General features: G+C 58.7%; 1 protein-coding gene across 3 annotated transcripts; it reads right to left on the reverse strand.

The window, feature by feature from the left end:
* On the reverse strand, positions 1-25,488 carry LOC311512878 (transducin-like enhancer protein 1). 3 transcript variants are annotated; one of them, XM_084614283.1, is made up of 21 exons: positions 25,344-25,488; positions 23,984-24,112; positions 23,117-23,256; positions 22,382-22,445; positions 21,663-21,707; positions 15,699-15,761; positions 15,402-15,443; positions 12,078-12,264; positions 11,303-11,319; positions 9,218-9,322; positions 8,915-8,959; positions 8,248-8,403; positions 7,023-7,155; positions 6,155-6,339; positions 5,990-6,066; positions 5,394-5,643; positions 2,242-2,489; positions 1,758-1,905; positions 1,485-1,635; positions 829-905; positions 1-554 (listed from the first exon to the last, which is right to left on the reverse strand). In XM_084614283.1, exons 2-21 carry the CDS (start codon positions 24,005-24,007, stop codon positions 447-449), a joined length of 2,265 nt encoding a protein of 754 aa, XP_084470409.1. In that variant the 5' UTR covers positions 24,008-24,112; positions 25,344-25,488; the 3' UTR covers positions 1-446. The 3 variants fall into 3 exon arrangements, with proteins under 3 accessions (XP_084470409.1, XP_084470407.1, XP_084470408.1); XM_084614281.1 differs by having other exon boundaries at positions 15,369-15,443; XM_084614282.1 differs by lacking the exon at positions 25,344-25,488 and adding an exon at positions 24,441-24,570 and having other exon boundaries at positions 15,369-15,443.

Genomic DNA, 25,488 nt, shown 5'->3' on the forward strand with positions numbered 1-25,488 from the left:
GATTCTTCGAGTGATTTTTTATTAAATACAACCTAGAAGCCAGACAGGCAGGGGTGGAGTGGCCACCTCCTTCCCAGCTCAGCCCGGAGCTTTAAAAAGAAAACAAAAAACAAAACAAAAAACAGTATACAACAGTTTTTAAAAAAAAAACTAAACAAAAACAATCCCCCAGTGTTCAGATTAAAAACCCAAAAGAATGAGTGCGCCCAGGAAGTTAGATCTGGGCAGATGCTGTCCCTTCGGGCCGAGAGTGATTTCTTCACTGGACGGGGGTGCCGGCTGGAACTTCAAGGGTTCCCCACTTTGCTCTTCTCTCCAGCTTCGATTCCCGCCCCCCTCCCTTCTAGGGGTTCTTTGGAAAGTCACTGCTGTGGATGTTTGTGCACAGGGCAGAGGGGGCGGGCTGGGACGGATGCGCAGCCAGCTCCCCCATGTCCAGCCGCCTTTCAGTAAATAACCTCGTAAACCGTGGCCTTCTTGTCTCCCGAGCCGGTCACGATAAACTGGTCGTCGGTGGAGATGTCGCAGCTCAGGACCGAGGAGGATTCCTTCGACTGCAAGGAAGAGCAGGGAGAGGAGACATCGCAAACCAGCTCATACATAAGGCCATGGAGTGGTGCAGTGATTTATACCAGCTGGCCTTGAACTACTTAGCAAGGCCTCCAGGGAGACACTAGGCTGCGCTAGTTTAGAGAGCCGATTGCTTGAGGATAACGGATTAAGACAAATTTACTACTGGGCTAAAAACCAGGCTCCTGCTGAGACGGCCTCTCCCGCCACTGCCCCTGGTTTAACCCCTTGCCGGGACAAGCAACCCTCTTTGCTCACCTGGAAGATGCTGGCTCCATAGGGCGTCCTCCAGGCATTCAGCAGATTGTCCTTCCCTGTGCTCACGAACCATTTACCTGCGGCAGAGTGTCGGAGCGTGACCAGGACGGAGGGAGAGGGGGGCAAGCCTAGCTCAAGCCAAGCGTGTGGCCCCACCCCCAGATGAGTCACAGGATAGCCCCACCAAAAAGAAGCAGGTGGGGGAATGTCTCCCAACCCCCTGCACGAAACCAGAGGCATGCACCAAAATTACACCCCAAAGCCAAATGAAGCGGAGGAAAAGGGATGGCTCTGACTCAGGCAGAGCCATTGGTGGATTGATGCCAGTGGAGGCGAGGCGGCAGGCGAGGCACTCTCATGCTTCAGGGAGTACCAGGCTCGCTGCAAAGGGTCAGGAAGGAAGGCCCCTCTGCTTCCTCCTACTCCCACTGCAGAGCTGCCTAGGCGCACGGTGCAGAAGGGATTGTCCACCTTCCCCTAGGAGCACAGACATGGGACTCTGAGCAGAGGGCTTATGGGGCTGGGGCAGGACAGCTCCCTCCTACTGTAGGCGGGATAGAGGCAGGACACAGGCCTTCGCATGAGATCCTGGTATGAAGGGGTTCACGGCTCCGCTCGGCCCAGCCAGCAGGTTAGAAATGACGGCGCCTCCCTACCGCAGGAGGCGAACTTGAGGGAGAGGACGCAGCTCTCGTGGAGGTGGAGCTGGTACTTGTCCGGCTTGGCCACGTGCAGGATCTCCACGTTGCTGCTCTCCATGCCGACGGCCAGCCACTCCCCCGAGGGACAGTAGCCCAGCGAGAAGATCTGGGGGAGAAGGCAGAGTCAGGCCCCAGGAAACGGGTCCCTGCCCGGCTGGCTCTGCGGGAGAGGGGAGAGCTCCGCGCGGCGACCACCCCCACCCGCTCGGGCTCTGCGGCGCCCCCTACCTGGGAGCTGAAGTCGTGCTGCTGAAGCTGGCGCCCCTCCCGCAGGTCCCAGCACCGCACCGTGTTATCCAGCCCCCCCGTCCACAGCTTGGTGCCGTCGTTGGAGATATCGATGCAGCTGGCGCCGTCCGTGTGGCCCTGGAACTGTCTGGAGGGGAGAGCGCGGCCGTCAGGCCCCGGAGCCTGCTGCAGGATCGGGTCCTGCGGCCAGGCCGCTCCTCCCCGCTCCAGCGTCAGCCAGCCGCACCGCCCCGCACCCTGGGAAGGGATGCCTAGCCGGCGGCAGGCAGACCCCGGGCCTCACCTGACCAGAGGCTGGTTCGGCAGGTCCCACCCCAGCAGTCCATGCACCCCGAGGTGTGACCGTCGCCAACCGGCAACGAGAGGCAGAGGTCACCCGGCTGATCTCAGCCGCATGCACTTGACCCGGGGGGGCCACACAGGGAAGGCCCTGCGAGCTATGGGGGCGTGGAGCGGGCCTCACCTGACCAGAGTCTGGTTCTGCAGGTCCCACACCACGATGTTGCCATCGCTGCAGCAGGAGAAGCAGACCTTGGCGTCGGGGCTGATGGCCAGGGCGTAGCAGGCGGGCGCCGAGGAGGTCAGCTCCGCCTTGATGCGGGGGGTGGGCGCGGCCAGGTCCCAGATGGACAAGGTGCTGGCCTCGCCCCCCACGATGAGGCTGCGCCCGTCCGGGAGGAGCTTGCAGGAGCGGATGTAGTTGTCGCGGTTCTGGGGAAGGGAGAGGAGGTGGAGCAGAGGGGTCAGTTACTGTCACGGCTCAGACATCCGCTCGAGTCCTAGCTAGGGGCCAGTCGAGGCCTCCCAGCTCCGGAGGGGACTCCCATGGGAGAAACCCCAGCGGATAGGACCATCTGCAGTGCGCCTGTCTGGGCGATGGGAAGAGACCTGCAGCCCACACCCTCCGGAGCTTGGCTTCCGGCACTGAACACACATGCCTGGGGGGCCCAAGAGGGGGCCTTCATTTTACTAGCACGCGATTGTTAGTGCTTCATGCCCACAGCATCGGCTCTCCGCAGCAGCTGCTCAACAGACACGGCTGGTTCTGGCACGTGAACAAGAGGAGCAACCATGCAAGAGCCTACGGGATGGGGCTCATGGCCAGGAGCAGATTAGTCAGGAGGGACACAGGCCCTTCTCCCAGGTGGGAAGGGCTAGTGATCAGGACACTGGAGGAGACCTGGAGTCTATTCCCAGCTCTGCCACAGACTCCACATGTGACCTTGGTCAAGTCACTTAGCCTAGCTGTGCCTCAGTTTCCTTATCTGTCAAATGGTGACAGCAGCACTTCCCTGCCTCACAAATGTGGTCACGGATTTAAGGCCAGAATGGGCCACTATGTTCATCTCATCTAGCCTTCTTCCTAACAGAGAACCTTCTCCAAATAATTTATGCACCACCTCCAATTACTAAAATACAGATTTCCCCTCTCCTAAATTTCCAGTGCAGCTTGAAATGATCATGACTCATCTGCTTCCTTGTTTATGCATCAGTATCTTCAAGGTCAGCACAACTCCAGGAAGAAGATTTGTTACCAGACTGCTGCTTTAAGGCCAGCAGGAAGATAGCTCTGTATTTTGTTGTCAGAAAGGGACATACTTGAAATCTAGTCAGGCAATGTTAAAAAAAGAGTTCCAGGTCCTGTCCCTGCCTCAGTGGCCCCAGAATCCCATTTTCCAGGATGTGTCTCTCATTAAACGAGGGACCACAGACCCCATAAGCAAAAGCAGAAATGGACTACGGCCAATCCTGCAAACACTTATGCAAGTGCTTAGCTTTAAGCACATGTGTAAGTATTTGCAGGACCAGGGCGTCAAGGACTAGATCCAGGGGAAAACAGTGAAACTGGTTACGCACATCACTGTCAAAACCAACAGACTCATTTCCTGTCCGCAATAGTAATCCGCTCCCCGTGTCCTCCTAACATATCAGCCAGGGAATAGCGCGGCTACATTTTCATTCTCACCAGATCACGACGAATGTGGACAGAGCTTTGAAAACCATGCGAGCCCTGTGCATGGGGGTGCGTTCACACAACACTGGGCTCGTGTGCACGCGTGTGTTCCTCAATTGGGGTGCATGCTACTGAAGGATTTTTGCCCTTTGTATATGCACAGGGCCTTTTCTCTAAGGATCTGAGAGTGCTTTATACCACCACCCCGCCCTTTCATCCACAGATCTTAAACCACTTGACACAGGAGGTCAGTATCATCACCCCTGTTTTCTAGATGGGGAAACCGAGACATACGGAGGCAGATTGACTTGCCTGTGGTGACCCAGCAGGCTAGTGGCAAAGCAAGGAACAGAACCCAGCCCCCTCCCTGAGTCCCAATCCACACTGCTTGATTCGAGGCCCGGCTCTCTAAGGAAGTAGCTCAGTTATATTAGCTCCAAATTTACAGATGGGTAAACTAAGCCACAAACATCAAGTAATTTGCGCACGGTTTAAAGGGAGGTGAAATTTGGAGGTGGGGTGAGGCACGGAGCAGGGTTTAAATTTATGTCCATTACTTTTTTTTAACGACTCCCTGTGACACACAAAGGCCTACACGCTACCGCCAGAGGATAAAATGCACCGACTGGGAGATACTGAGATATTCTGATGACGGGGGCCAGAGACACACCTAGACAGAGATACCCAGGCTGCTACTGGCCACCAATGCTCACAAAATCCTTTGCACCCAGCATCGTATCGAAGTACCAAGAGGCCCAAATCCTCTTTGTGGAGTTTCTACTGAACTAACTTCTTGTCTTAAACGGTCACATTAGCCCAGTGGCCACGCCCCACCTCAAAGGCGGCAGCCAGGAGTGATGGGGTATATTCAGGCTAATTTGCAGACAACCTCCCATTTGTTTCTCTGGGTGGGAACTTTGCACCGACGCTCATTGCGCCTGCAGGTCTCTGGTAGTCTCTGGGAGCACCTCTCTTACTCCTCTTGGAGAGCTGCTTAAATGCAAGATGCCCATCTAAATGCTTCCCTAAACCGGACACATCCATGTGCTCTCATCTGCACCCACAAACACCGGAGGCTGCATCCAGCCCAGCAGGGTCTGTCCCCCTCGAGGCTGCACCGGAATTCCGAGGACATAAAGAACACAGGAGCTGCCATACTGGGTCAGACCAATGGTCCATTTAGCCCAGTATCCGACAGCAGCCAATACCAGAGCGTCAGAGGAGTATGTCCAGAACAGGGCAGCTGGAGTGATCCACCCCAGTCTTCCCCTCCTGGCCATCAGAGGTTTAGGGTTGACCCAAGCACGGCATTGTATCCCTTAGCTAACAGCCATTGATGGACCTAACCTCCACTAACTTAACCGGGTTCGAAAAAGAACTAGATATTTGGCCAGAACAACATCCCCTGGCAGTGAGTTCCACAGGTTGATTGTGTGTTGTGTGAAGAAATACTTCCGCTTGTATTAAACCTGCTGCCTACTAATTCCATCAGGTGACTCCTGGGTTGTGTGCGTTATGTGAAGAGGTGAACAACACTTCTCCAAATCACCTTCTCTATACCAGTCATGATTTTATAGACCTCTCTCATACCCCCTTTCTAAGCTGACCAGCCCTAATCCATTTCTGCTTCTCTTGTCCTGCCCTCCAACCCTTCCCCTTACCAGGCAGTCCAGCTGCGCCACGGGAGTCTTGGTCCCAGGCTGCCCCACGTCCCACACCTTCACGCAGCCCTTGCCCCCCGTGTAGACGTGCCGAGTAGAGTTGCTGATGGTGACGGCGCAGACCACCTCGCCGTGGGTCAGGGTGTGGAGCTGGCGGGCGTGCCGGGGGATGCCGGTGCCGATAAGGGCGTCGGGAGGGAAGGGGACCGGCTGCATCTGCCCGTCGGCGCTCACGTGGAAGGAGTAGGCGCTGGAGGGGGAGGGAGGCATCAGCAAGACCCAGTCCCCTGAGCAAACTGGGTCCGGTTCTCCCTCCACTCCCGGAAGGCACATCACATTAATCAAAGCCCAGCATCAAACCCAACACCTCCTCGAAGCCAGGGGTGATTTAAAGGGAAGGAGGCAGCTCAGCAGCAGCAGCTGGATCTGCTTTGCCATCCAATGCCCCAGACTCACACCTGGCCAGGGCTACACCCAACATGGAAAGGGGGCACAAAAGGGGAATCCCCGCCGCCCTGGCACAGCCCCCCCAATCAGCTCAGCTCGCAGCCCCCTGCCAGAGGGGTCTCCCCTGCCCTGGTGTGCGCAGCACTTACGGTTTGCCCGAGGTCCCCGCCTGCATGCCGGCCGCCAGCCCCGGGACACGCATGTGGCAGTGGGGGTCGTAGCCAATCTAGCCAAGCAGAGAAGAGAATTCCCTTCAGTCACCTGCAGGAGGAGGCCGGCCGGCCGCCTCCCCGCCACCCCACCAGTGCACTCACCAGAGGCGAGCGGCCGTAGCCGGTGGCTCCCACGGCCGCTGCTGCCCCGTTGAGCTGAGAGGACACCAGGTGCAGCCCCGCGTAGGCGCCAGCCCCGGCCATGTCGCCGTTGACGGAGGGGTGCGCCATGCCGAAGGTGGCCGGGTAGGAGCTCTGCATGGCCAGCGGGTTCCTCAGGCCCAGAGCTGGGAAAGGAGAAAGTCACAGAGATAGAGGAGCAGCAGTGGCCAGGACCGGGGGCGGGAGGGAAGAGCTTAGGGCCAACCCAAGATATGGTGTGAACAGGTCCAACCTCACTGCTGTCCCTGGGAGCAGCATCCGCTGGCCAACGTGCTCAAGGAGCACGGACGGGGAGCTGCCTTGCTGACCGTCGGGCAGCTGGCTCTGCCTTCGGCTGCCCCCCGCCCCATTCAGCCCTGGCGCTCAGCGAGGCTCCAGCCCCGGCTCTAGGGCTGCCCCCTGGCTTTGGGAGCTGATGGCTGGGTACCTGGAGCCAAGTTCTCATTCTCCCAGGACGAGGCCTCTTAGAGCCACCGGACTTGATATCACAGAGGTGGAGGAGGCGGCTGCTGGGGCATCCTTTCCCCATCACACCACTCCAGCCTGGCTGGGGTGCCCTGTCCCAGCAGCCTGGCCAGGCTCCAGGTTAGCCAGGTATGGCCCATGGTGCCACCTCTTGAAACATGGGAAGCACCCGACTGGGGTCCAGTCCCCCGCACAGGGCAGCGCCAGAGCCAGCGGCCCGGGCAGCCAAAGCCCAGTCTCCGGGGTCACCACAACAGGCTGTTCTGCATCCAAGTGCGGAGCGACTGCGTCTCGCTGCCCCCCAGCCAGCACCACCTCAGGGGTCTCCCCAGCCTCCCACTACCTGACAAATCCGCTGAGGGCTTCGCTGCCCCCGGGCGGAACTGCTGGGCGGTGCTGCTGGACCCTGGCACCGTGGCGTCCCCTGGGGAAGTCGGGGTGCTGGACTTCAAACCGGGAGCTGCGGCTTTCTCCGCCTGCAAAGCGGAGAGTCCGACTCAAACCTCGCCGCAGCAGCGGCCTGGAAATGCCCTGCCCACCCCCGGGCGCCGCCTCCAGCCAGGGCTTTTCGGGGCACCAAACCCCACCCCAGAGCTTGCACTCTGCTCTGGCAACCCCCTCCCAGCCACCGCGCTGCAGCCCCTCTAGCCCCGAACGGGCAGCCACCCAAGCCTCTGATTTACTGACCGGTTGAGAGCAGACAGCCCAGCCCGGTTTCCCCCACAGGAGGAGACGTGCTGGGGCCGAGGCCAGGCCCCAGACAAACATCGCTGTGAAATCGGGGTGCTCCCGTGAGCACGAGAAGGGGGAAACTGAGGACTCTGGAGGGTGACTGCCCTGGCGCTTGTCTAGACTGAAGCCTGGCGTTGGTTTAACTCAGTGTAGTGGCAAGGATACAGCCACACTGCCCTGGCACACAGCACCTCAGCAAGCCAAGCCCGTGCTGTGCAGCAGGCCAGCTACGTCCGTGCCCCCGATGCACAGGGGTCAGCACAGGAGCCTGGCGCAGAGTGGAGAAGGACCCTGCGACAGGCCATCAAACTCACCCCACCCAGGGCAGAGGCCGGCTGCAGGAGAAGCCCAGGAAACACGGTCCTACTCTCCCCCCCTGGAGTGGGCAGCCTGGATCTGCCCTTGCAATGGCCTCTGTGGCTGGTGGGGCGGACTCCTCTCCAGCAGAGCCCCCCAGCTCTGGCGGGCTGCCCCCAGGGGCAGAACAGCTCCACTCACACCAGGAAGGGCACGAACCACTCCACTAGCACTAGGCAGAGCGACCCGGCTTGTTCTGCCGAGGATGCAGGATGCAGGCAACTCCTCCGGGCCAGCAGGAGCAAACGCTGGGCTTGGCCACCAGTGCAGAGGCCATGTGGGGCTGGTTTTACATGGTCGCTTCCTGACCATAAGGCCCTGCCCTCTCCCGCCGCACCCAGAGAGAACAAGCAGCCAGTTTCATAGCCCTGAAGTCTGGGCAAAGCCGGACCAGCGTGACAAGGGGACTGTGCTTCCTCCCCGCGCCCTACTGCTCCCTGGATAGCAGGAAACAAACCAACCCCATCACCTCCACATACCGTAGGCTGGTCCTTGCTCCGGGATGGGGAGGTGCTGCTGGACGAGGCCATGGAGGTGGGACTGAGTGGCACGGCCTCCTTCCGCTGCAACGGGACTTTGTCCACCCCATTCTCGCGGGAGGAGTACGAGTGGACGCTGTGCGGTGAGGAGGGGTCCTGTGGGGTGCGGGGGGAGAAGAGAAAGAGAGAGAGAGATCGACCGGCCTCAGGTCGGGGGGCTCCGGCTGCTGACAGGTACAGGAGCCAGGCATCTCCCGCAACACCAGCAGGGAACTCCATACGACAGCCAGAGGCAGGGTGAGCTAGCGGTTAGAGCAGGGGTGGGTAGACTGGGCCTCTCATCTCCTGGGTTCTGCTCCCAGCTCTGGGAAGGAGTGGAGCCTCGCAGGTTAGCGCAGAGGGGAGAACTAGTCCAGATTCCTGCGTGCTCTTCCCACCACTCCGGGTCTAGTGATTCGAGCAGGACTCCTGGAGAATTCCACCTCCAACCTCTGCTAAACCCTAGTAGTGCAACCCTAACCTCTGAGGGCCAGTTTTGTCCTTGGTAACAGGGCCAGGCCCTCCCACAAGGAAAGGAGGTTCACGGTGCGTCTAAAGCCCACCAGACTGCACTGCAGCCCATCTAACCGCCAACCAGCCGAGCCAGGGCACGCTCCCCAGCACTGACCTCATCCACCACCAGGTTGTCCTCGCTCTTGTCCGCATCGCTGCCCTGAAACGCAGAGAGAGGAGCGTTCACACCCAGCAGCCGGCGCGGCCCCAAGCACAGAGCTCTGCCCAGCTGGAGACGGCAACCAGGTTTTATCCCAACGGGTCACGGCACCACTTAGGCAGCTTCCCGTGGAGGACTGCTTACGGCTGGGCACATGCCAACCCAGCCTAGACAAGGAGCTAGTAGAGGGGAGAGGCCTCCCCCTCTCCTGTCCCGGGGACATGCCCCCACCACCAGCAGCTACAAAGAACCACTCACGTAGTCCGTGACAAAGTCCTTCTCCTCGGCCTTCCTCTTCTTGCTGTTGCTCAGGTACTCTGAGATGGCTCGCACCCGCTCCCCGGTGGGCAGCACCAGGGAGCTCTAGGGAACGAGAGGAGAAGCAGATGCCTTACGAAGCTGAGACAGCAGGCCCGGGCTTAACCCCCACCACCTCTTTTAAAGAGGGATTGCTGGCCCCAAAGAGGCCTCTGCCCTCCCCACCAGAGCAGGATGGACACGGATAACGGCAGAGCCCCCCACCCTCCACCCCACGATGTTCCCACAAGGCCACTGCCTTAGGACAGCTGGATTCTGCTCTGCCCACGGGACACCTAAGCCACTTAACCCTCCCCTGGCTGCATCTCTCGAGCAGTGCGGGACGAACGGAGGCTCCATTCACCCCTCTGACAAGCCCGCAGGGCAGCAACGCGACCGGCTGATGGGGGCAGAGCGTAAAGCTGGAAGTGGGATCCAGCCAGGAGGTGAGCTCCTGGCTCCAGGGCGTGCGCCTGCCTCTGGACCCAGTTGCCACGCAGCCAGACGGGCGGTCGACGGGCCTTCCCTGGCTGGGACGTGGCTCCTCCAGAACCAGCTTAGGTCCCGGCAGAAAGCGGGGGTGGGGGCAGGGGAAAGAGGAGTGAGCTGAGCTCCATGGCACCCAGGGCTCTGCTGGCAGCTTGCGGTCACAGCCCTGCCCACCCCCCCACAGCCTGGTTCCCACTAGCCCAGAGGTTTGTGCAGGGCAGCAGAGTAGGCTGGCCATGGGGCCGCGTGCACATCAAGAGTTGCAATCTGGGAGATACCTCCCACCCCCAGACGTGGGCACTCCCAAGCCTACTGAACCAACTGCCTTCTTCTTTCCCCTACTGGCAGGTCTCCGGGAACCCCCCCTCCCCCCGACAGGTGGGGACAGGCTGCACTGCAGGAATGGCTCGAGTTCATCAGCTAGAATCACAGCTCTGCCCTCACCCCCAGGTCACAGTGACCCAGGCTTTGGCTCGCTCGGACTCCTGCACTTGGCCAGCCAGCTCCTCCTGCCACCCCAGCTCCATCCTGGGCCTACAAGGCGCCTAGCGGGTGCAGATACAGGAGTGGAAATCTGGGCTGCAAGGGATCCCAAGGGGGTTAGTAAGGCACTGGCAAGTCCCTGTCTGGTCTGTGGCAGCCAGGGGGACACCTAGAGATGCCGCTGGCAGAGAAAGGAGACCGCTCCTCCACTCCGATGTTAGCAGGAGCTAGGAGTCCTGGCTACCACCCTTGTGTGACACCTCTCTGCCTCAGTTTCCCCATCCCTAAACCAGGTATAAGCATCACCAGCCAAGCACCCACACACCAGGGGCTGCTGCGGATCCAACACAGTCGTGGCACCGGAAGGGCGGTGCCAGACCAATGGGAACTGCACCTGTGGGTCTGAGACAGGGCCCAACTATTTGCACAGTGAGAGAGCTGCAGAAGTGCGTGTGTCGGGGTGAAGCAGGGGTGGCGGGCGAAGGAAGAGGGAGATGAATCCAACCCCCCCCAACGGGGAAAGTCTGGATTGAGGGCCAGGGTGGACACGGAGGGAGGGCTTCCAGGGTCATAAGCTGCAGCCGCGTCAGCCCGAGTGGGAAGACTTTGCCCACCTCTAACCCTAGTCATAAGGGGTGCGGAGCCCTCCCGCCAGAACTGCATTCCAAGGGGTGCGCAGCTTCCAGCCCCCATGGCGAGCTGGAGGCCGGGTTCATGCGAAGCCCCCTCTTCCCCCCGTAGGGAGGTGCCATGCACTGCCTCCCTCCCCGTGCAACACAGAAATGGGGCAGCGCGCGCCAGGAAAGAGATTCAATCCACCATGACCTTGGCCGCCTGCCAGCTCCTTACCAGCTGCAGCAGCTAGGATGCTGCTGAAGGTTGCAACCCCTCTTCCGCCAGACCCACCGCCTCCTCCCCCACACCGACGAGGGGAGGGAACCTTCCCCCCCACACAGCTAAAAGGAAGCTTTTAAAGACCACCCCCCGCCCTGCCCCCAACCCAATCTCCCTGGCCAAAGCCTCTCGCAGCTGGAAGGAAACAATAAGCGGAGGAGGAGGAGGAGGAGTACTTACGGGACCCAGGTCTCGCTCTGTCTCCATGGCAACACGGATCAGCAGCAGGGCAAGAAAGGAAGAGAGAAGAGGGTGCTGCTTTCATCTCAGAGCGACCCCCCCCCCCCGCATGCACATGCTCCCCCGCCCCCCCTTATTCCTCTCTCCGGGCGCGGCCACCCACCTCTGCAGCTTGTGGACAGGATGGGGCTGGTCCTGGAGCGGGGGTTCAGCTCCCAGGATTTGGAACCCTGGCAGCCGCCCTGGCTGGGTCCCATCCTGCACCACGGCGCCCAGCCCGAGCGTTCCAAGAGTGCATTGCACCCCCCCAGCCCCCGCTAGCGGCTGGGGAGTTCCCCCCACCCTACCAAGTATGTGGCTCCGGGCGGAGGAGCTGGGCTGCTCCCTGAAATTGGCCCTGGCTGTAAGCGACCCCCTGCTGGCAAGGTCTGGAGGGAAACTCAAACCCCCTCCCCACCCAGAGGGCCCGATCCACCGATACCCCGCCCCGTGCCCGGCTGGGATGAGTGAGGCCGAATCACCACCTGCAGCACTTCGCCCCGTCCAATCGCTAACCTCACTGCAAGAGAGGAGGGCGCCCAGAGAGACTGAGAACGGCCTTCACGCGCCGTCCGAGGCTGGCCGGGACGGGGTGTAACCCCAGGGCTCTGCTTCCCCTTGCCAGCCATACCCCAGGTTCCCTACTCTCTCTGGAGTTCACCCTCTTGACAGCTGGGAAGTCAGGGTCAAGTTTCCCTGCTCTCCTAACGCCCTACACCCCGGCCCACAGCCCTACCTCTGTGCTCACTGTCGTGAAGTCCCCTGTCGTCCTTCGGGAGGAGCTGGGCCTGAGCTCCCAGGGCCCCGGACAGAGCCAGCAGCCCAGAGGCTCCACCGATGCTGGCGGGCTGCATGCCGGAGGAGTGAGAGGTCAGCGGGATGGGAGGGGCGTGGTGGGACAGGTGCTGCGCCTGGAGCTGATGCTGCGGAGAGAGAGAGAGCGGAAGACCGGGCAGATGAGACGCCAGCGCCTGAGAGGGGGCATCTGCTTTTCCCCACCCTGCCCTCAAGAGCCAGGCCAGCCTCGCTGACTCAAGGCTGAGAACCCTTGCAAGCCAGGATCGCCAAAAAGCTGCCGGCAGCGAGATGGACAGAGCCTCACTCCAGCCGTGAAGGAAGCAGAGGTCGCTGCCCGACAGCAGTCAGACGGCAAGCTGGCCGGGGCCCAGAGGAAGCTGGCCTGGCCACTGCAGCCCATGTGGTACCTGCACTATGGACACAGGACGTCAGTCTCCAGAGCTCTCAGTCCAGCCCCTGCCACCGGTGCTACATCCGCTTTAAGAAATAAAGGGAGAGGTCAGAACTACAGCGGCGGGAGGACACGAGTCTGGGCCTTCCCTGAAGAGGGCTCCCAGGTACCATCCCAGACAGGATAACGGCGGCCAAAATAACCCTCTTGCCTCCGCCGCAGCGGTCTTGGCTTCCCCCTGGCCACCTGAGATATCACAAGCCAGGAGCCAGGCTGGGCTAGCAGCGTAATTCACCACACGCAACAATCCTCTGCTTCGGCCGGCCACCACTTTCCCCCTTCCTTGGTGAGTTTTGGATGGCTAACGCTGGGAAGATGGTGGCAAAAAAGAAAAACAACCTCTCTTCCCAATAGGGCCACTTGTCAATTTCACTTGCAAACCAAAAAAAAATAAACCCCAAGCCCATCCCTTTCTCCATCTGAGTCCCTAACACCCCTTTAATAAAAGTCAATTACAATCCACTTTGCATTCTGCACACTTTACTTTCCACATTTCTCTCCGTGGGGCCAGAGAGAGCCTGTTTCACTCTTGTTCAGAGTCCTGTTTCATTTGCATTTTTAGGGCTCAAACACTCAGGTGGCAAACTACAGCAGGGAAAAGCCTCTGTTTACAATGCGACAGAAAGCTGGTCAGAGAAGCACCTTGCCTGGCGTTCATTTTTTAATAAGAACCTTGTGGGGGCATTTGATTTTTTTCTTTTTACAATCAATACAGAGGATGAATCTGGAGTCACAACAGAGCTTGATTGTGACCTTTCAACTAAAAATAGGCATAGAAGGATCCGATGTTTGTTGGTAAATGTCATTTTCACCATATACACACACATTGTTTCCAGCAACACTAACCGAAACTTACAAACAGGCCAAGTAAGAAAAATACTCCTTGTAAAGTGTTTGATTTAAGAGTTTTTAATTTGTGTATATTGACACTTGAGGTGATGTTGGCAGTTTGTGTTTTAATGGTTATAAAGTTTTAACTTCTTGATTCTCAGCATCGACTGCCAATAAATAATTGGCTGATCCACCCATAATTTCCCACAATGGTGAAAATGGAAACATACGGGGAAAATGCTTTAAAAGAATCGATATTATTCATCAAAATTACATATAAAAATAGTGAATTCGGCCAAGCCTTGCTAAAAGGGGTGATGCCTGTGGGTACATAACCCCCGACATACCAGCCCCCAGAACCCTCAGCACCCACATCTGTTGAGCAACAGCAGCAGGATAGCGTCACACATCAATTGTCCAGCCCTGCCATGATCCAGCTCCATCATTTTTAATTTATGCCTCCTAAGCAGTGCTCCTCTGCCTCACCAAGGTAGGCAAGCGCTAATGCTCTTCAACCCACATTTGGGGGAGCCTCTTCTCTCCTGCACCATTTGTTCTGCTTCTGTCACATCCAGGTCTCTAAGCCTCCAACTCTCAGCTGCGTTCAGCTTTCCCCATCACAGCTTGGACGAGCCGAGCTGCCAATCCTCCCCGCCGCAAGGATCCATAACGCTGCCTCGTCTTGGTTTCTTCCAGGCGCTCTGCTCGGCGTCTCATGTCCCCAATCCTTGGCACGCCGTGCCAAATCCAATTACCCTGTTCCATTATCATTTTCACATCCCTCCGTTTAAAGGCTCTCATAATCTGCTCATTAAGTGCGGCTATGGAGCAAGTTGTCACCGCTCCTTTATTGGGCCTCCGCTTCCTTCCCCGTTTTATTTCTGCCAGCATCTCACATGCTTCCCCTCCGCTCTCAGCCCCAGGGTGGGATTACGCTTCCCTTATCCTCCCACCACTCAGTACAAAGTCCCCAAGAGGGCTGGCTGCGCGCCCCCATCCATCCACCTGGCTGGCAACTGGCCTGACACAGAGACAGCCATCCCAGCTCCCCTAATGCACATTCGCCAACTTTCAAGGGCGCTCGTCTCCCCACGTCCCTGACCAATAGCTCTTCTCTGGCCTTTGAAACCCACACAGCCCCCAAGGCCAAGAAAGGGGCAGCCCAACCTTAAAGACCATTCTAGGGGCCACGCTCAGTGGGGACTGAATGGGGTTGGGTTAACAGACTAGCCCATCTGCACTGGAGAGGGGGGGGGGGTTCATGCTCAGAGGGCATTTCCAGGGAATCTTTGGAGGCACGCGTTTTCGCTGGCATCTCAGGAAGAGGAAGAGAAAGGTCACTGCCCTCCAGTGAACGGAGCCGACCACGCCCCATCCCCCGTGGATGGTGCATCTCGCTGGCAGAACACAGGTGTGGAGGACCTAAGGGGTACCTACAGCACCGGCCCTTTAAAAAACAAAACCCCATCTGCCCTGCACAAGGTTCCCTAGAACTTGGAGACTCCACTCCTCAGGTTGCGGGGCCAATTTTAAAGGGCCAGGAACGTCAATAAAGCCGCTTAGGATTCTACCCCCTGCAATGGGCGGGGGGAGGGAAAGGTGGGGAAGCTGCTTCCCACCTTGCTGTTAGATGCCAGAGCTGGTGGAGTGCTCCCCTCCCCCAGCCTCCCACTGATCTCATTACGGGATAGAAGCCCTAAGAAACGCAGCAGCCAAGGTCCCAGACAGCAGCCGCCCCGGCTAAAGTAGGACAATCCCCTCTCGGATGCACCGAGCTGTGGGAGAGGCATAACCTGGTGCCAAGAGAGCCCACTAGAGGGGCACGTGGAGCCCGCCTCGGACAGGCCAAGAGCCCCTCCCTCAGCCCCAGGTGCAGGAGACCAAGTTAAACCCCGGGAGGGGCAGTACACACTGTGGTCAGCAGCGGGCGGGGGGGGATCCACATACCCCAATTGCCGTGTTCAACTCTGCCATAGTCACCTGCTTGGCTCGCTCCACTGCCTGGACCACTTGCTGCTGATGCTGGGAGGAGACAAAATAATTAAAAACAAAACACACACCCAACCCTCCGGTCACCTTTAAAAAGGCAGGCAAAGGAAATGGCATGACCTGATCCTTCCCCACCCACAGGCGGAGGTGCCTGCTTGCCAAGAGGTTGCGAATACAGCCTGTGGCAGCCTGGGACGTTCCAAGCCCTGGCTGGAGCCATGAACGCCCAGCCAGCCTGTACGAGCCCACGCACCCCCCCTGCCCGCAGATGCAACAGGTTCACCTCACCTCCTGGGACAGGAATGGGACGAGCTGGGCGCAGATCACGTTGAGCCGCTTGGCGATCTCCGTCTGGAAGGAGAAAATACAGGAACGTCAGCGGCGCCTTTGAGCTGCTCTTGTGGCACGTCTGTCCCACCGCAGGCCCAGGCCCCTGGGCAGGGCTCCGAGAAACACCCCCTCCCTTTCCTGCCAAGGGCTGCCCGTTGGCCTAGCCTCCAAGCCAAGAGCGATCTGGAGCTAGGAGACACTGTGCCCGTCAGACAGCCCATGAGGAGCAGCACAAGCCCCCCATGTCCTGACCCTATTCAAACACACGGGTTACCTTCTGCCTCTAGAATCCCACTACATCCACCACACTTAAGCCCTGTTGTGCACCATTGAAAGCTTCGAGTGTGGCACGTGTAGATCCCCTTGTTGCCAATGCAGCACGGCTGGGGCTAAGCAGTTACCATGTCCCAGCCCAGATTTTGCTGCATTTCAAACCAAATTACACACTGGTGCTGGGAGAACCCATCTATGAGATCTCTCTCTCTCCCCCTCACACACACACACACACACACCCACCCACCCATCCACGGCTCCCAGAAGCTAGCTCGTCTCTCTCCTCGCTGGAGAGAGGGGGGATACCTACCTACGTTTACTGAGGGCAAAGCAGAGAGTGCAGAGCAGGGCAGAGCTGCGAATAGAACCCCGGAGTCCTAGCCCCCCCAAGTCCCTATTCTAACCAGTGCACCAGGCTGCTTTGCCCTCCATGGCTTCTTCTGCTTCAATGTGCACGCGTGATGCCCCACACTCCCCCTTTAGCATTACGGTGCAGCAGAAACCAGTGCCATGTGTGGATTCTCCCGCTCAGTGGAGCGAGCGGAGAGCCATGCGCCGGACAAGCGTGCAGGCTGCCGGGGCTTGTTTCCTCCTCGAAGAGCTCCCTGGGAAAAGGGGAGTCTTGGGGGAGGCAGGTTGTCAGCTCTCTGGAGCAGGGCCAGTTGTTTTGTTGTTTATGCAATGCCTGGCGCACAGGGGCACTGCTCCAGAACCAGGACTCCTGGGCGCTGCTGCAAGCCAAATACACACTAGTTTCCACCCACAGCGGAAAGAGGACTAATGTTCCCCTGTTCCCATGCACCCCCTGTCCCCTGGTAGCAGATACCGCCACTTCCCAGAAGCCACTGATACGTCAAAGCCCATCTTCAAGCGAGCTTTTCATTCATTGCTCTATCTCCCCCCAGCCCAATAGACACACTTATCTGCTTAATACCCAGCTCTGCCCCCTCCCTTGACAACCACTCTCCATCCTGTGGGCTCCTTCCAACCCAGGCCCTCCAGACCCAACCGGAGTCCCGCCGCCCGGCTACAATGAAGGGGAGAAGGCAGTGGAACCGCTGTGTGATCCAGAGAGCACCTGGAGGGGACGGGGGGGGGTACTTACTGCAGGGGACACCACTCAGCTTCCCTGGGAAACCAAGTAACAATCTCCCCTAGACAGGTGAGGAACAGAGCCCCCTGCACCCCAAGGCTGATCCAAGCACCGGCAAGCCAGTCCCTGCCAACTCAACACTCCTCCGGCCCTGGCAGCTCTCGGTGCACGGGGGTGAGAAGCCCACAGCATCTCAGAAGCCAGATCCTAGCATCCAGACCAAGTGCTGACATGCCTGCTATGCCCCACCCCTGAGAAAGCTTCCCCCAGACTCTCAGTGCAACCATCTCCCCATGGCTGACACCTAATGAGCCATGCAACACCAAGTTTCGGTGATAGCATCCTGTCCCCCCAGCCCCCCCCCCCAACACACACACCCCCATGTCCTGTCAAGATGCCCACCCCCAAATGTCTCCTCTTCCCACCAGAAATAGTTCTCCAGCCCTGCCGAGTGCTAATTGATGCGCTCGGTGGTTTGCCAGGAAGCCCTGGAGAGGTGCTCTCCTTACAGCTGCTGTTTTTCTGCAACACTTGAGTGCCACAAGCAATCAGAAGGCCTGAACGCAGGAAAAGGAAAGGAGGTGGAGAGAGGACAGCACAGCACTTCAATCAGTGCCCCGAGCTACCAAGCTGGGCAAGGCCAGACAAAGACTCCCCCCCACCCCCCTGCCCTCCACTGGTTCCAGCTTCAAGCAGCTGCAGAAAGTCGTGAATTAAAGGGACAGGGATCCCCTCAGGGGGAAAGCCAGGCTGGGGTGACCCTCACAGCCCCCACCCCATGAATCAGCTGGGGGGAGGGAATTCCAACTGAGGAACCCCCTTCCCGTCCTAGGGCTAGTTCATTCACACTGCCCCAAGGCTTCTCTCTAGCATGACCCAGCTGCGGGGGAAGGGAGGGGGACCTGGGGCCCCAACTCTCACCAGCTTCGGGCCTGAAGCAGCTCTGCTCTTCCCAACGCTGGAGCGGAGGCAACAGCTTCTAAGAAGCCACCACAGGCAGGGCAGGATGGAAGGCAAGCAGCCTCTGGGCTTGACTCCCAAATCAAGAGACTTGCAGGGCCCTGGTGGATGACCTACCACAGCCCCGGGCAGGATTCGAGCAGTCAGACAGAGAAGAGAGCATGAGACCCACCCACGGGTGGCCAGAAAAGGGTCCCCACATCCTGCAGCCATTGCACATGGGATGCACCCCGGAGGGAGTCTTATGGGCCCGAAGAGATGCTCGGTACCTCCCCTTTTATCGCTATCTAATGGGGTGACCCTCATTAGAGCCACATGCCGAGGAGATCATTCAGAGGCCGTGCAGCCTAGCAGACAGGGCACCGGATTGGGAGTCAGGACAACTGGGAGCCAGGCAGGCAACCTGGGAAAGTCACCTCCCCTCTCTGGAGCCTCCAGATTGCAAGCTCTTCTGGGGAGGGACATTGTGCGTCTGTCTAGCACCTAACACAGTGAAGCCCTGATCTCAGCTGGAGCCTGCAAATCTAATGATCCTGTCCTAGATCTTTCTCACTCATGAAAAACAAAGCCAAGAGCCATGTGCTCTCTGCATTCTCCCCCGCCCCAGCACCAAAAAGGAAACAGCCATTCCCCTCTGCACCAACACACACCAGTCCCCAGGAAAAAAAAAAAAATATTGGCAGCAGGTAGTTTCTGGGAAGGATTTAGCCATCTCCTGGGGCCAGCAGTGATGGATTCTCCTTCCTAATGCACTGATGGGCAGCCAGCTCCTCGGGGAGCACTGCCTCCGATTCGCTCACGCTCGTTAATGTGCAATTTACTGGCACTTTAACGCTCTCAGCATGAAAAATGATCATGCTGTTTTCAGGGCTCTCTCTCTCTCCACCCCCACCCCCGCTTCCCCTTCGCTCACTATTTTGGGTGGAAAAGTCCAAGTCCAGGCAGATCTGAGGGTTTTTCCCTGGTACAAACAACACGCCAAAAATATCATCTCGCCGGGATCTGCCTGCAGCTTCTCCCACCTGGACCACGGCAGGGTTTATAGTGCAACACGGAGCAGCCGTTAAAAGAAAATCCAGACCCTCCAGCCGCAGTGCAATGAATCCCCTGTTGAACGCTTAGGGACCAGGGCTTCCTTCCCAGCCCGGGAGCTGGCCAGAGAGAAGAAAGCCATTCCAACAGAGCTTGGCCCGCTCACCCACCGGCCTCTTCAAAGCTCCGACACAAGAAAGCGGCGCGCTCCAGAGTCACGCGACACGAGGGAGAAACCAGGCAGCCCGGGGAGAAGTATAGAGCTTAACTAGTGCGTCGGCCCAGTACTGATGATTGGCCAGGGTTGAAAGGGACTGGAGGGGTCAGTTGAGAGCTGGTGGGATACAGAACCTTTTGACCGGGTCACCGGTTCGAAGTCAGCCGGAGGGCAGCCGTGGCAGAGAAGCCCAGCGTGCGATGGTGACCCCAGAAGCAGCATATCGCCTTCGCCTCGTTCCGAACAGATGGCTGGAGCCAACACAGCTACCCCCAGCTTCTTGGCGGTCTCAGCGGAGGGGCTGAGGACGGAGCGGCACCAGGCCCTTGCAGCTCAGAGGACTTCGGTCCCCAGCCCCTGAAGACTCCATCTGGCTAGAAGGCAGCGCGGCCCATTCCATAATAGCTCCCCATTGAGACAATGGGGTTTTGGGATCCTTCTCGGAGCTTACTGAGAGCAGGGCGGGAGACCCGGCTCGGCAAGACGTGCATTGGGTGGACTCTTCCTTGGCTGGACCATTCAGCCGCTCGTCCTTTTTATTAACGAGACTCCTTATTGAGCATTAAGTTAACGACGCGCTCTTTATGCCAGCAGCTAGCGGCGTGCGATAAAGCAAAATAAAACAGGGCTTGTGCGGGTTGGCAGAGGCAGCGGGCGAGGGGGGGTGGGAGCAGGCAGCCGGCCCGGGGCATTAGGTTGCCTGCTGCGGGAGAGTGTGGGGGGGTGAGAACGGGACAAGACCCAGACGAAGGCTCCACCTGGGATGACGAGCAAGCCGAGCAAAGGAGAGGTTCCATCTCCCCGCAGCACCGATAACCTGCGGCCTTCTACGCGGGCAGCTCCCATTTCTCACACGAGGGCCATTGGCTGTCAGAGCGCAGACTTACGGGCCCTCGTTAAAAGTGCAGACAGCACGCTGGCAGGCGGCCAGCGGCACCTGGAATCGGCAGTAAATACTGCTGTCTGCACAGCGAGTGAGCAGCCAGATGAAATGGGGGAGAAGGGGAGGGGGGAGCAGAGCTGGGTCTGTTTCCCTTCGGCTCTCTATCTCCTACATGGGGGCGGGTGGTTCGTGCTTCCCTTAGCCCCTGGCATTACAAGGTGGCCTTTTCCTTCTGCTGGGAAGGCAGCAGAGAAGCAGGCCAGCTCCGCAAAGCCATCAGTGCAACCTGGAGCGTAGAATGCCCCCAACGCACCCCCAATGCTCCTGAGGTGAGGGGGGACAGCCCAGTCTGGGCTGCAGCTCGGTCAACAAAATGCTCCCAAGAGAGACACCAGTGCAACAGCTGGCCGGGCCGGGGGGCGAGTCCACAGGGCTGAAGGGAAGGGATGTGCCCGGCGAAGGCACACGCTGCCAGACTCCTATGCAGCCTCTTTAAAAATAGATGAGAAGAAACCTTCTGTCTCAGAGCAGCTGGTAACCCAGTGTGCAGTGCAGCAGGGGGAGGCAAGGAAAGTCCAACGGCTTCCGAGCCCTCAGAGTCCCCTCCCCACCTCTGCTCCCGCATGGACTCCCTGATACAGACACGGTGTGGCCACTGTGGGTAGCAGGGCAGATCTGGCAGCAATGGGAGAAGAGCCAACACTTCGCTCTTCCTGGGCATCACAGGGCCTCAGGACACTTGCCAGGCCCACAGGCAGCCCCGGCGTAGCCGCTGAATGAAGCTCACCAAGAGGCTGGTAACTAATTATCTGACAGCTTCCACCAAGGCTCGCAGAGCCCAGTTCTCACCCATCTTCCATTCATTGGCTGAGTGCCCAAGGGCTGCCTGGCTTAGCTCAGGGGTCCCATGGCACCAGGTCCCCTGACTGGACAAGCGGGACGGCAGTGAATGTCAAAACCCACCTCCCGCAAGCGCTTGAGTGCACAGGCCTGAAGCCCATCTTCCCTGCATTCTCGCCGAGCTTCCCCAGCACTGTGCAAAGGCTCACAGGGGCGCACGAAGACCACCTCTGTCAGCCACAACTATCCTCATATCGCAGAGGGGAGGCAACACTGAGGGACCGTCCCAAGGGCACTAAGCAAGTCAGTAGCAGAGCTGGAAATGGAATCCTCTACTCTAACTCTGCAACAGTGGCTCCTGTCCTTTTCCATAGTGGGGGGCTGGGCCCCACCCCACCCCACCCCACGCAACATAGGAAAGGCAGGGTGGGTGTGACTTTTCGACATCCTTCCCAGCCCCCATCTTGGAAACCCATGGCCCAAGCTGCGTTTTGCATAAGGAGAAAAGCGAGAGGGTTGGGTTTATCTGGGATGGGGATTGGCTACAAAGTGGGAAGCAAGGGTGAGCCCACCGTGGGTTCCCACAGACAGCTGGCGGGAAGACCAGGCATGTCAGAGACTCACCTGTTTGTGCATTTCGATGTTCAGGCCGTAGGACATTTCATAGTACTGCAAGGGAAAGAACACGGCGTCACTAAGGGAGATGCAAGGCTAATGGGCAAACCACCCACTGCTAAGTCCTCTCCAGCACAGGCGTGCAAGGTCGGCCTGACCCCGAATTCCTGCATTATCGGGCCCTGCTGGGATCAGAAGATACTGCCCCAAATCTCACTGCCAAGAGCAGGGCGAGTTCTCCCCAGCACCCCACCCCCGGGAACAGAGAAACAATACAGCAACCAGACTGTCTTCTTCAAACACAGGCCCCACATTCTAGGGGATCTCTGCAGCTCACAGTCTGGCTCCATTTCTCTTCCAGCAGAAAGGAGAGAGATGGAAAAGGGAAACCAACGAGCAGATTCCAACCCCTTCCCCTCCCAACTCCAGCAGTAAGAGCAAAGATGGGGCTATACTTGCCTCTCAATTCCCTCCCCTCCCCGCACAGCTTGGGGCCCAGTCAAATCACAAGACCAGCGCTCCCTCCCACCCTCTCTGGCAGCAATAACACGCTGCTGAAAGCCACCAAGGCAGAGCTCAGCCGCACTCATCTCATGAGTGAGCTCACACAGCCAGATCTCCGGGACAGGTGTAGCAGCCCAAATGCAAACTGGGAGCCAAGGAAACCCAACCCGGTCGGTCTTTCGCTCGCTCCGAACTCTGGGAAAGGGGAGCGCCACCCAGCTCACCATGACATAATGTCGCTGGATTTCTGTTTTCTCTGTTGCCAGTTTTTCACATTCTAACTTCAAGCTGTAAAAATAAAGAGAGAGACCCCCCGCCACCCCCATCCACCACGAGAACAAGGGTTAGCTGGTGGCACAGAAGCACGACGCTTGAGCAGAACAGACTCAGGCAAAACTTTGGTCTGCCCACCCCTAGCCCAGAGAAAAGAGCCACTGGGCAGAATCCATTCAGTCCCATCTGCCAAGAGGTAGGGAACGGGAAAAGGGGGTGGGAATTCAGTCAGGCACACAGGAAGGAGCAGGTCATGGGCTTCCGTGCTCCAAGGAAACGGGTTGCAGGAAGTTTGAATGTTGCCCCATCTGTTTTCCAAATGTAGCAAGCTACAAAGCAGGGGCAAGGGGTGCATTTAGGGATTGCTCAGACCAGCAATGCAGCAGGCAGGAATCCAGACCTGGAGGACCAGACACGCAGGGGAAAGCCCGTGGGACTAAGCACGGGAACCCTAGACGGGCTTTGGCAGGCTGGGCAGCGCTGCCCAAGAAGAGCGTTTCAAGGAACTGAGGGGGCTTCTTACACTCTCGCGGCACATATGGCTCAGTACCCGGGCCGGCGTGGCATGCCACTTCCCGCCCACCGAGACCTAATGCCCAGCGTGGAGATAGAGGAGCGGTTTGTTGCCAGCCCAGTTAAAGGGGCACCGCTTCTCGCTGTCGCGGTGGGGCTTGGCAGTGCGTTACCTGTGGTATTGGTTTTGCAAGAATTGGAATTCCTCCTTGATCCGGTCCAGGGTCTCTGGGTAGGTCAGTTTCAGGGACTGAGGGGTTGTGGAAACTGTGCTGGCAGCTGTCGAAGCCACGGCGGGCGCCTGGAGATGAACCTACGGCAGAGGGCGTGGAAGGAAGAGGGCAGTCACCACAACATGGCCATGCTATTCACGGAGCCTGCAAGAACCAGGCTTTTGGGAGGGGGACCACAACTGCAGAATCCCCAGTCCCAGTTCCTGGGGCCACCATCCCCACACCTGGCTCTGTCACAAGGGAGAGACAGAGAGCAGGCACCCACGGGAAGGCGACAGCTGAGGGAGAATGGACACAAAGGAAATCAGCTCCTCGAAGGGCGATCCTTTGCCACCTTTGGTCCCATCTTGACAGCCAGGTTTTAACAGCTAAGCTGGAGAACATCAGCACTAAGGTGAATGCAGGACAGACCGTCGGAGGGGTATTAAACCAAACTTCTTCTAATTCCTTGCGCGTACACACAACTTGCACCTGTTTTAAGCTGATTTAGCTAAATCAGCGCAACCCCCTGCGTAAACACTGGTCATTCAGTTTATCTTGGACCCTCTTCCTAAGAGAAACCGGAATAAGGGTGTCCACACTGCCTTTGGCACTGGTTTAAATTCACACTTCAAGTGGGACTCTCACGCAAAGGCAGAAGCACAGATACTTGCAACAACTGCTTCCTCCGTCTCCTAGGCGGGGCAATCCAGACAGACCGGCCTGCAGGGATGCGGTGGGGAAAGGGGTCAATTTAGCGCAAATAAGGAACGCCCCAACGCTGCTCCAGACAGGGCCGTGGGAACGGAGTGTAACCGGGGCACTCACCGGGGGGCGGTTTTGGGGGAACATCTTTGGAGCAAAGCAGGAGTGCAATCCCAGCCGTATCTCACGCCACCACTCCCGTCACGGGATCCTCTTTCAGGGCCCAGGCCCAAGGCCAGCCAGCTCCAGACTCTGAAAGAGACAGGGACAGCCACGTTCCAGCCAAGGAAACTCAAAGGAGGAGAATCCCCATCACTCCTGTCCCGCCAAATCCCAACTACCACCCGTCCTACTACAACCAACCAGAGAGCCCTTGCTTCTCATCTTCCACCATCCCATGGGACGAGAAGGTGAGATCCAAACAAGAAATGCTTCTTACATTTCAATAGCAAGGTCTCTGCCGTACACCCCTTCTCCATCATCCCAGTACAGCAGTGCCCTCAGCCATTGTACATACCCAGAGGTCCCTTCCCCACCCCACAATAATCTCACCCATAGTTTGAATCAAGACCCCACATACTCAACAAGCCTGCGCTCATTTAGCCACAAACTGTCAGGATCCAGCTCACTCTGCTCTAAATTCCAACACCACCGACCCAGACCGCTCCTCGCCCAGCTCGGTCATTAAGATCCCGCCCTGCAGCCCGTTCATTACAAGCACCTGGCTGGCCCCCATCACTAAAACAGCAAGGCCCACCAGGCTTGACTCATGTAGTTCCCTACGCATCCCATAAGTGCCTATGTCCCAGCTATGCACCTAGCCTGCAAGCACCTCTGCCAGCCCTCCCTGGGGGAGGAACTCAGCCCTCTTTATGTGGGTAAGGCCCTCGACACAGACAGCAGGGCACTCCCCAGCATTGCCTCTCCCTAGCCCAGACCCACCCAACACCACCACGAGCATATATGTCCATGCACAGCCACGAGCAGGCAAGTAAATACAGCCCCCCCCCCGCCCCCATCCTTGCAGGCTCCCTTGCTCCTAAAGGAAAAACCCAGCAACCCCCCCCCGCCCGCCCCATCCAGTGATGCCCCTGGCATCCTCCCCCTAGTGCCCCCTCCACGGCTCCCCTAGACAATATTCCCACTTACGGCCACCCCAGAAGAAGCGCCCCACCAAACATCCTGCTATTCCTTGCACCCCAGAAAGCACCCCCTCCCACCTGCACCCCCCCCGGCGATCCAGCAAGCAGCCCCTCCCTTGCAACTCCAAAGAGGGCCCCCCCTCCCTGCCCCCAACTCTTCCTCCTGCTAATCAGCCCCCCCACCCTTTCTCCTGCCCCCCTAGAGAATGTGCCCCACGTGCCCCCAGCAAGTGCCCCCCGCCCCCCATGCAAACAATGGGCCCTGCCCCTCCGCCACAGGTAGAGCCCGGCGGGCAGGAAGCGGCCCCCGCCGCCCGGCCCCCGCCCCCGGGGGGACTCACCGCGCCGCTGGCCCCGGGCGGCTGCGCCCAGCGCGGAGGGGGCGGCCGGAGTCGGGGGCTGCCCGCGCGCTCGCTCCCGGCCGGCCTCGGCCCCCGCCCGCCCCGCCACAGCGGCAGCAGCTTGGCTGGGGGGGGGGGGAGAGCG

Source organism: Lepidochelys olivacea (assembly GCF_965140295.1).
Source record: "Lepidochelys olivacea isolate rLepOli2 genome assembly, chromosome: 25".
Classification (NCBI taxonomy): Eukaryota; Metazoa; Chordata; order Testudines; family Cheloniidae; genus Lepidochelys; species Lepidochelys olivacea.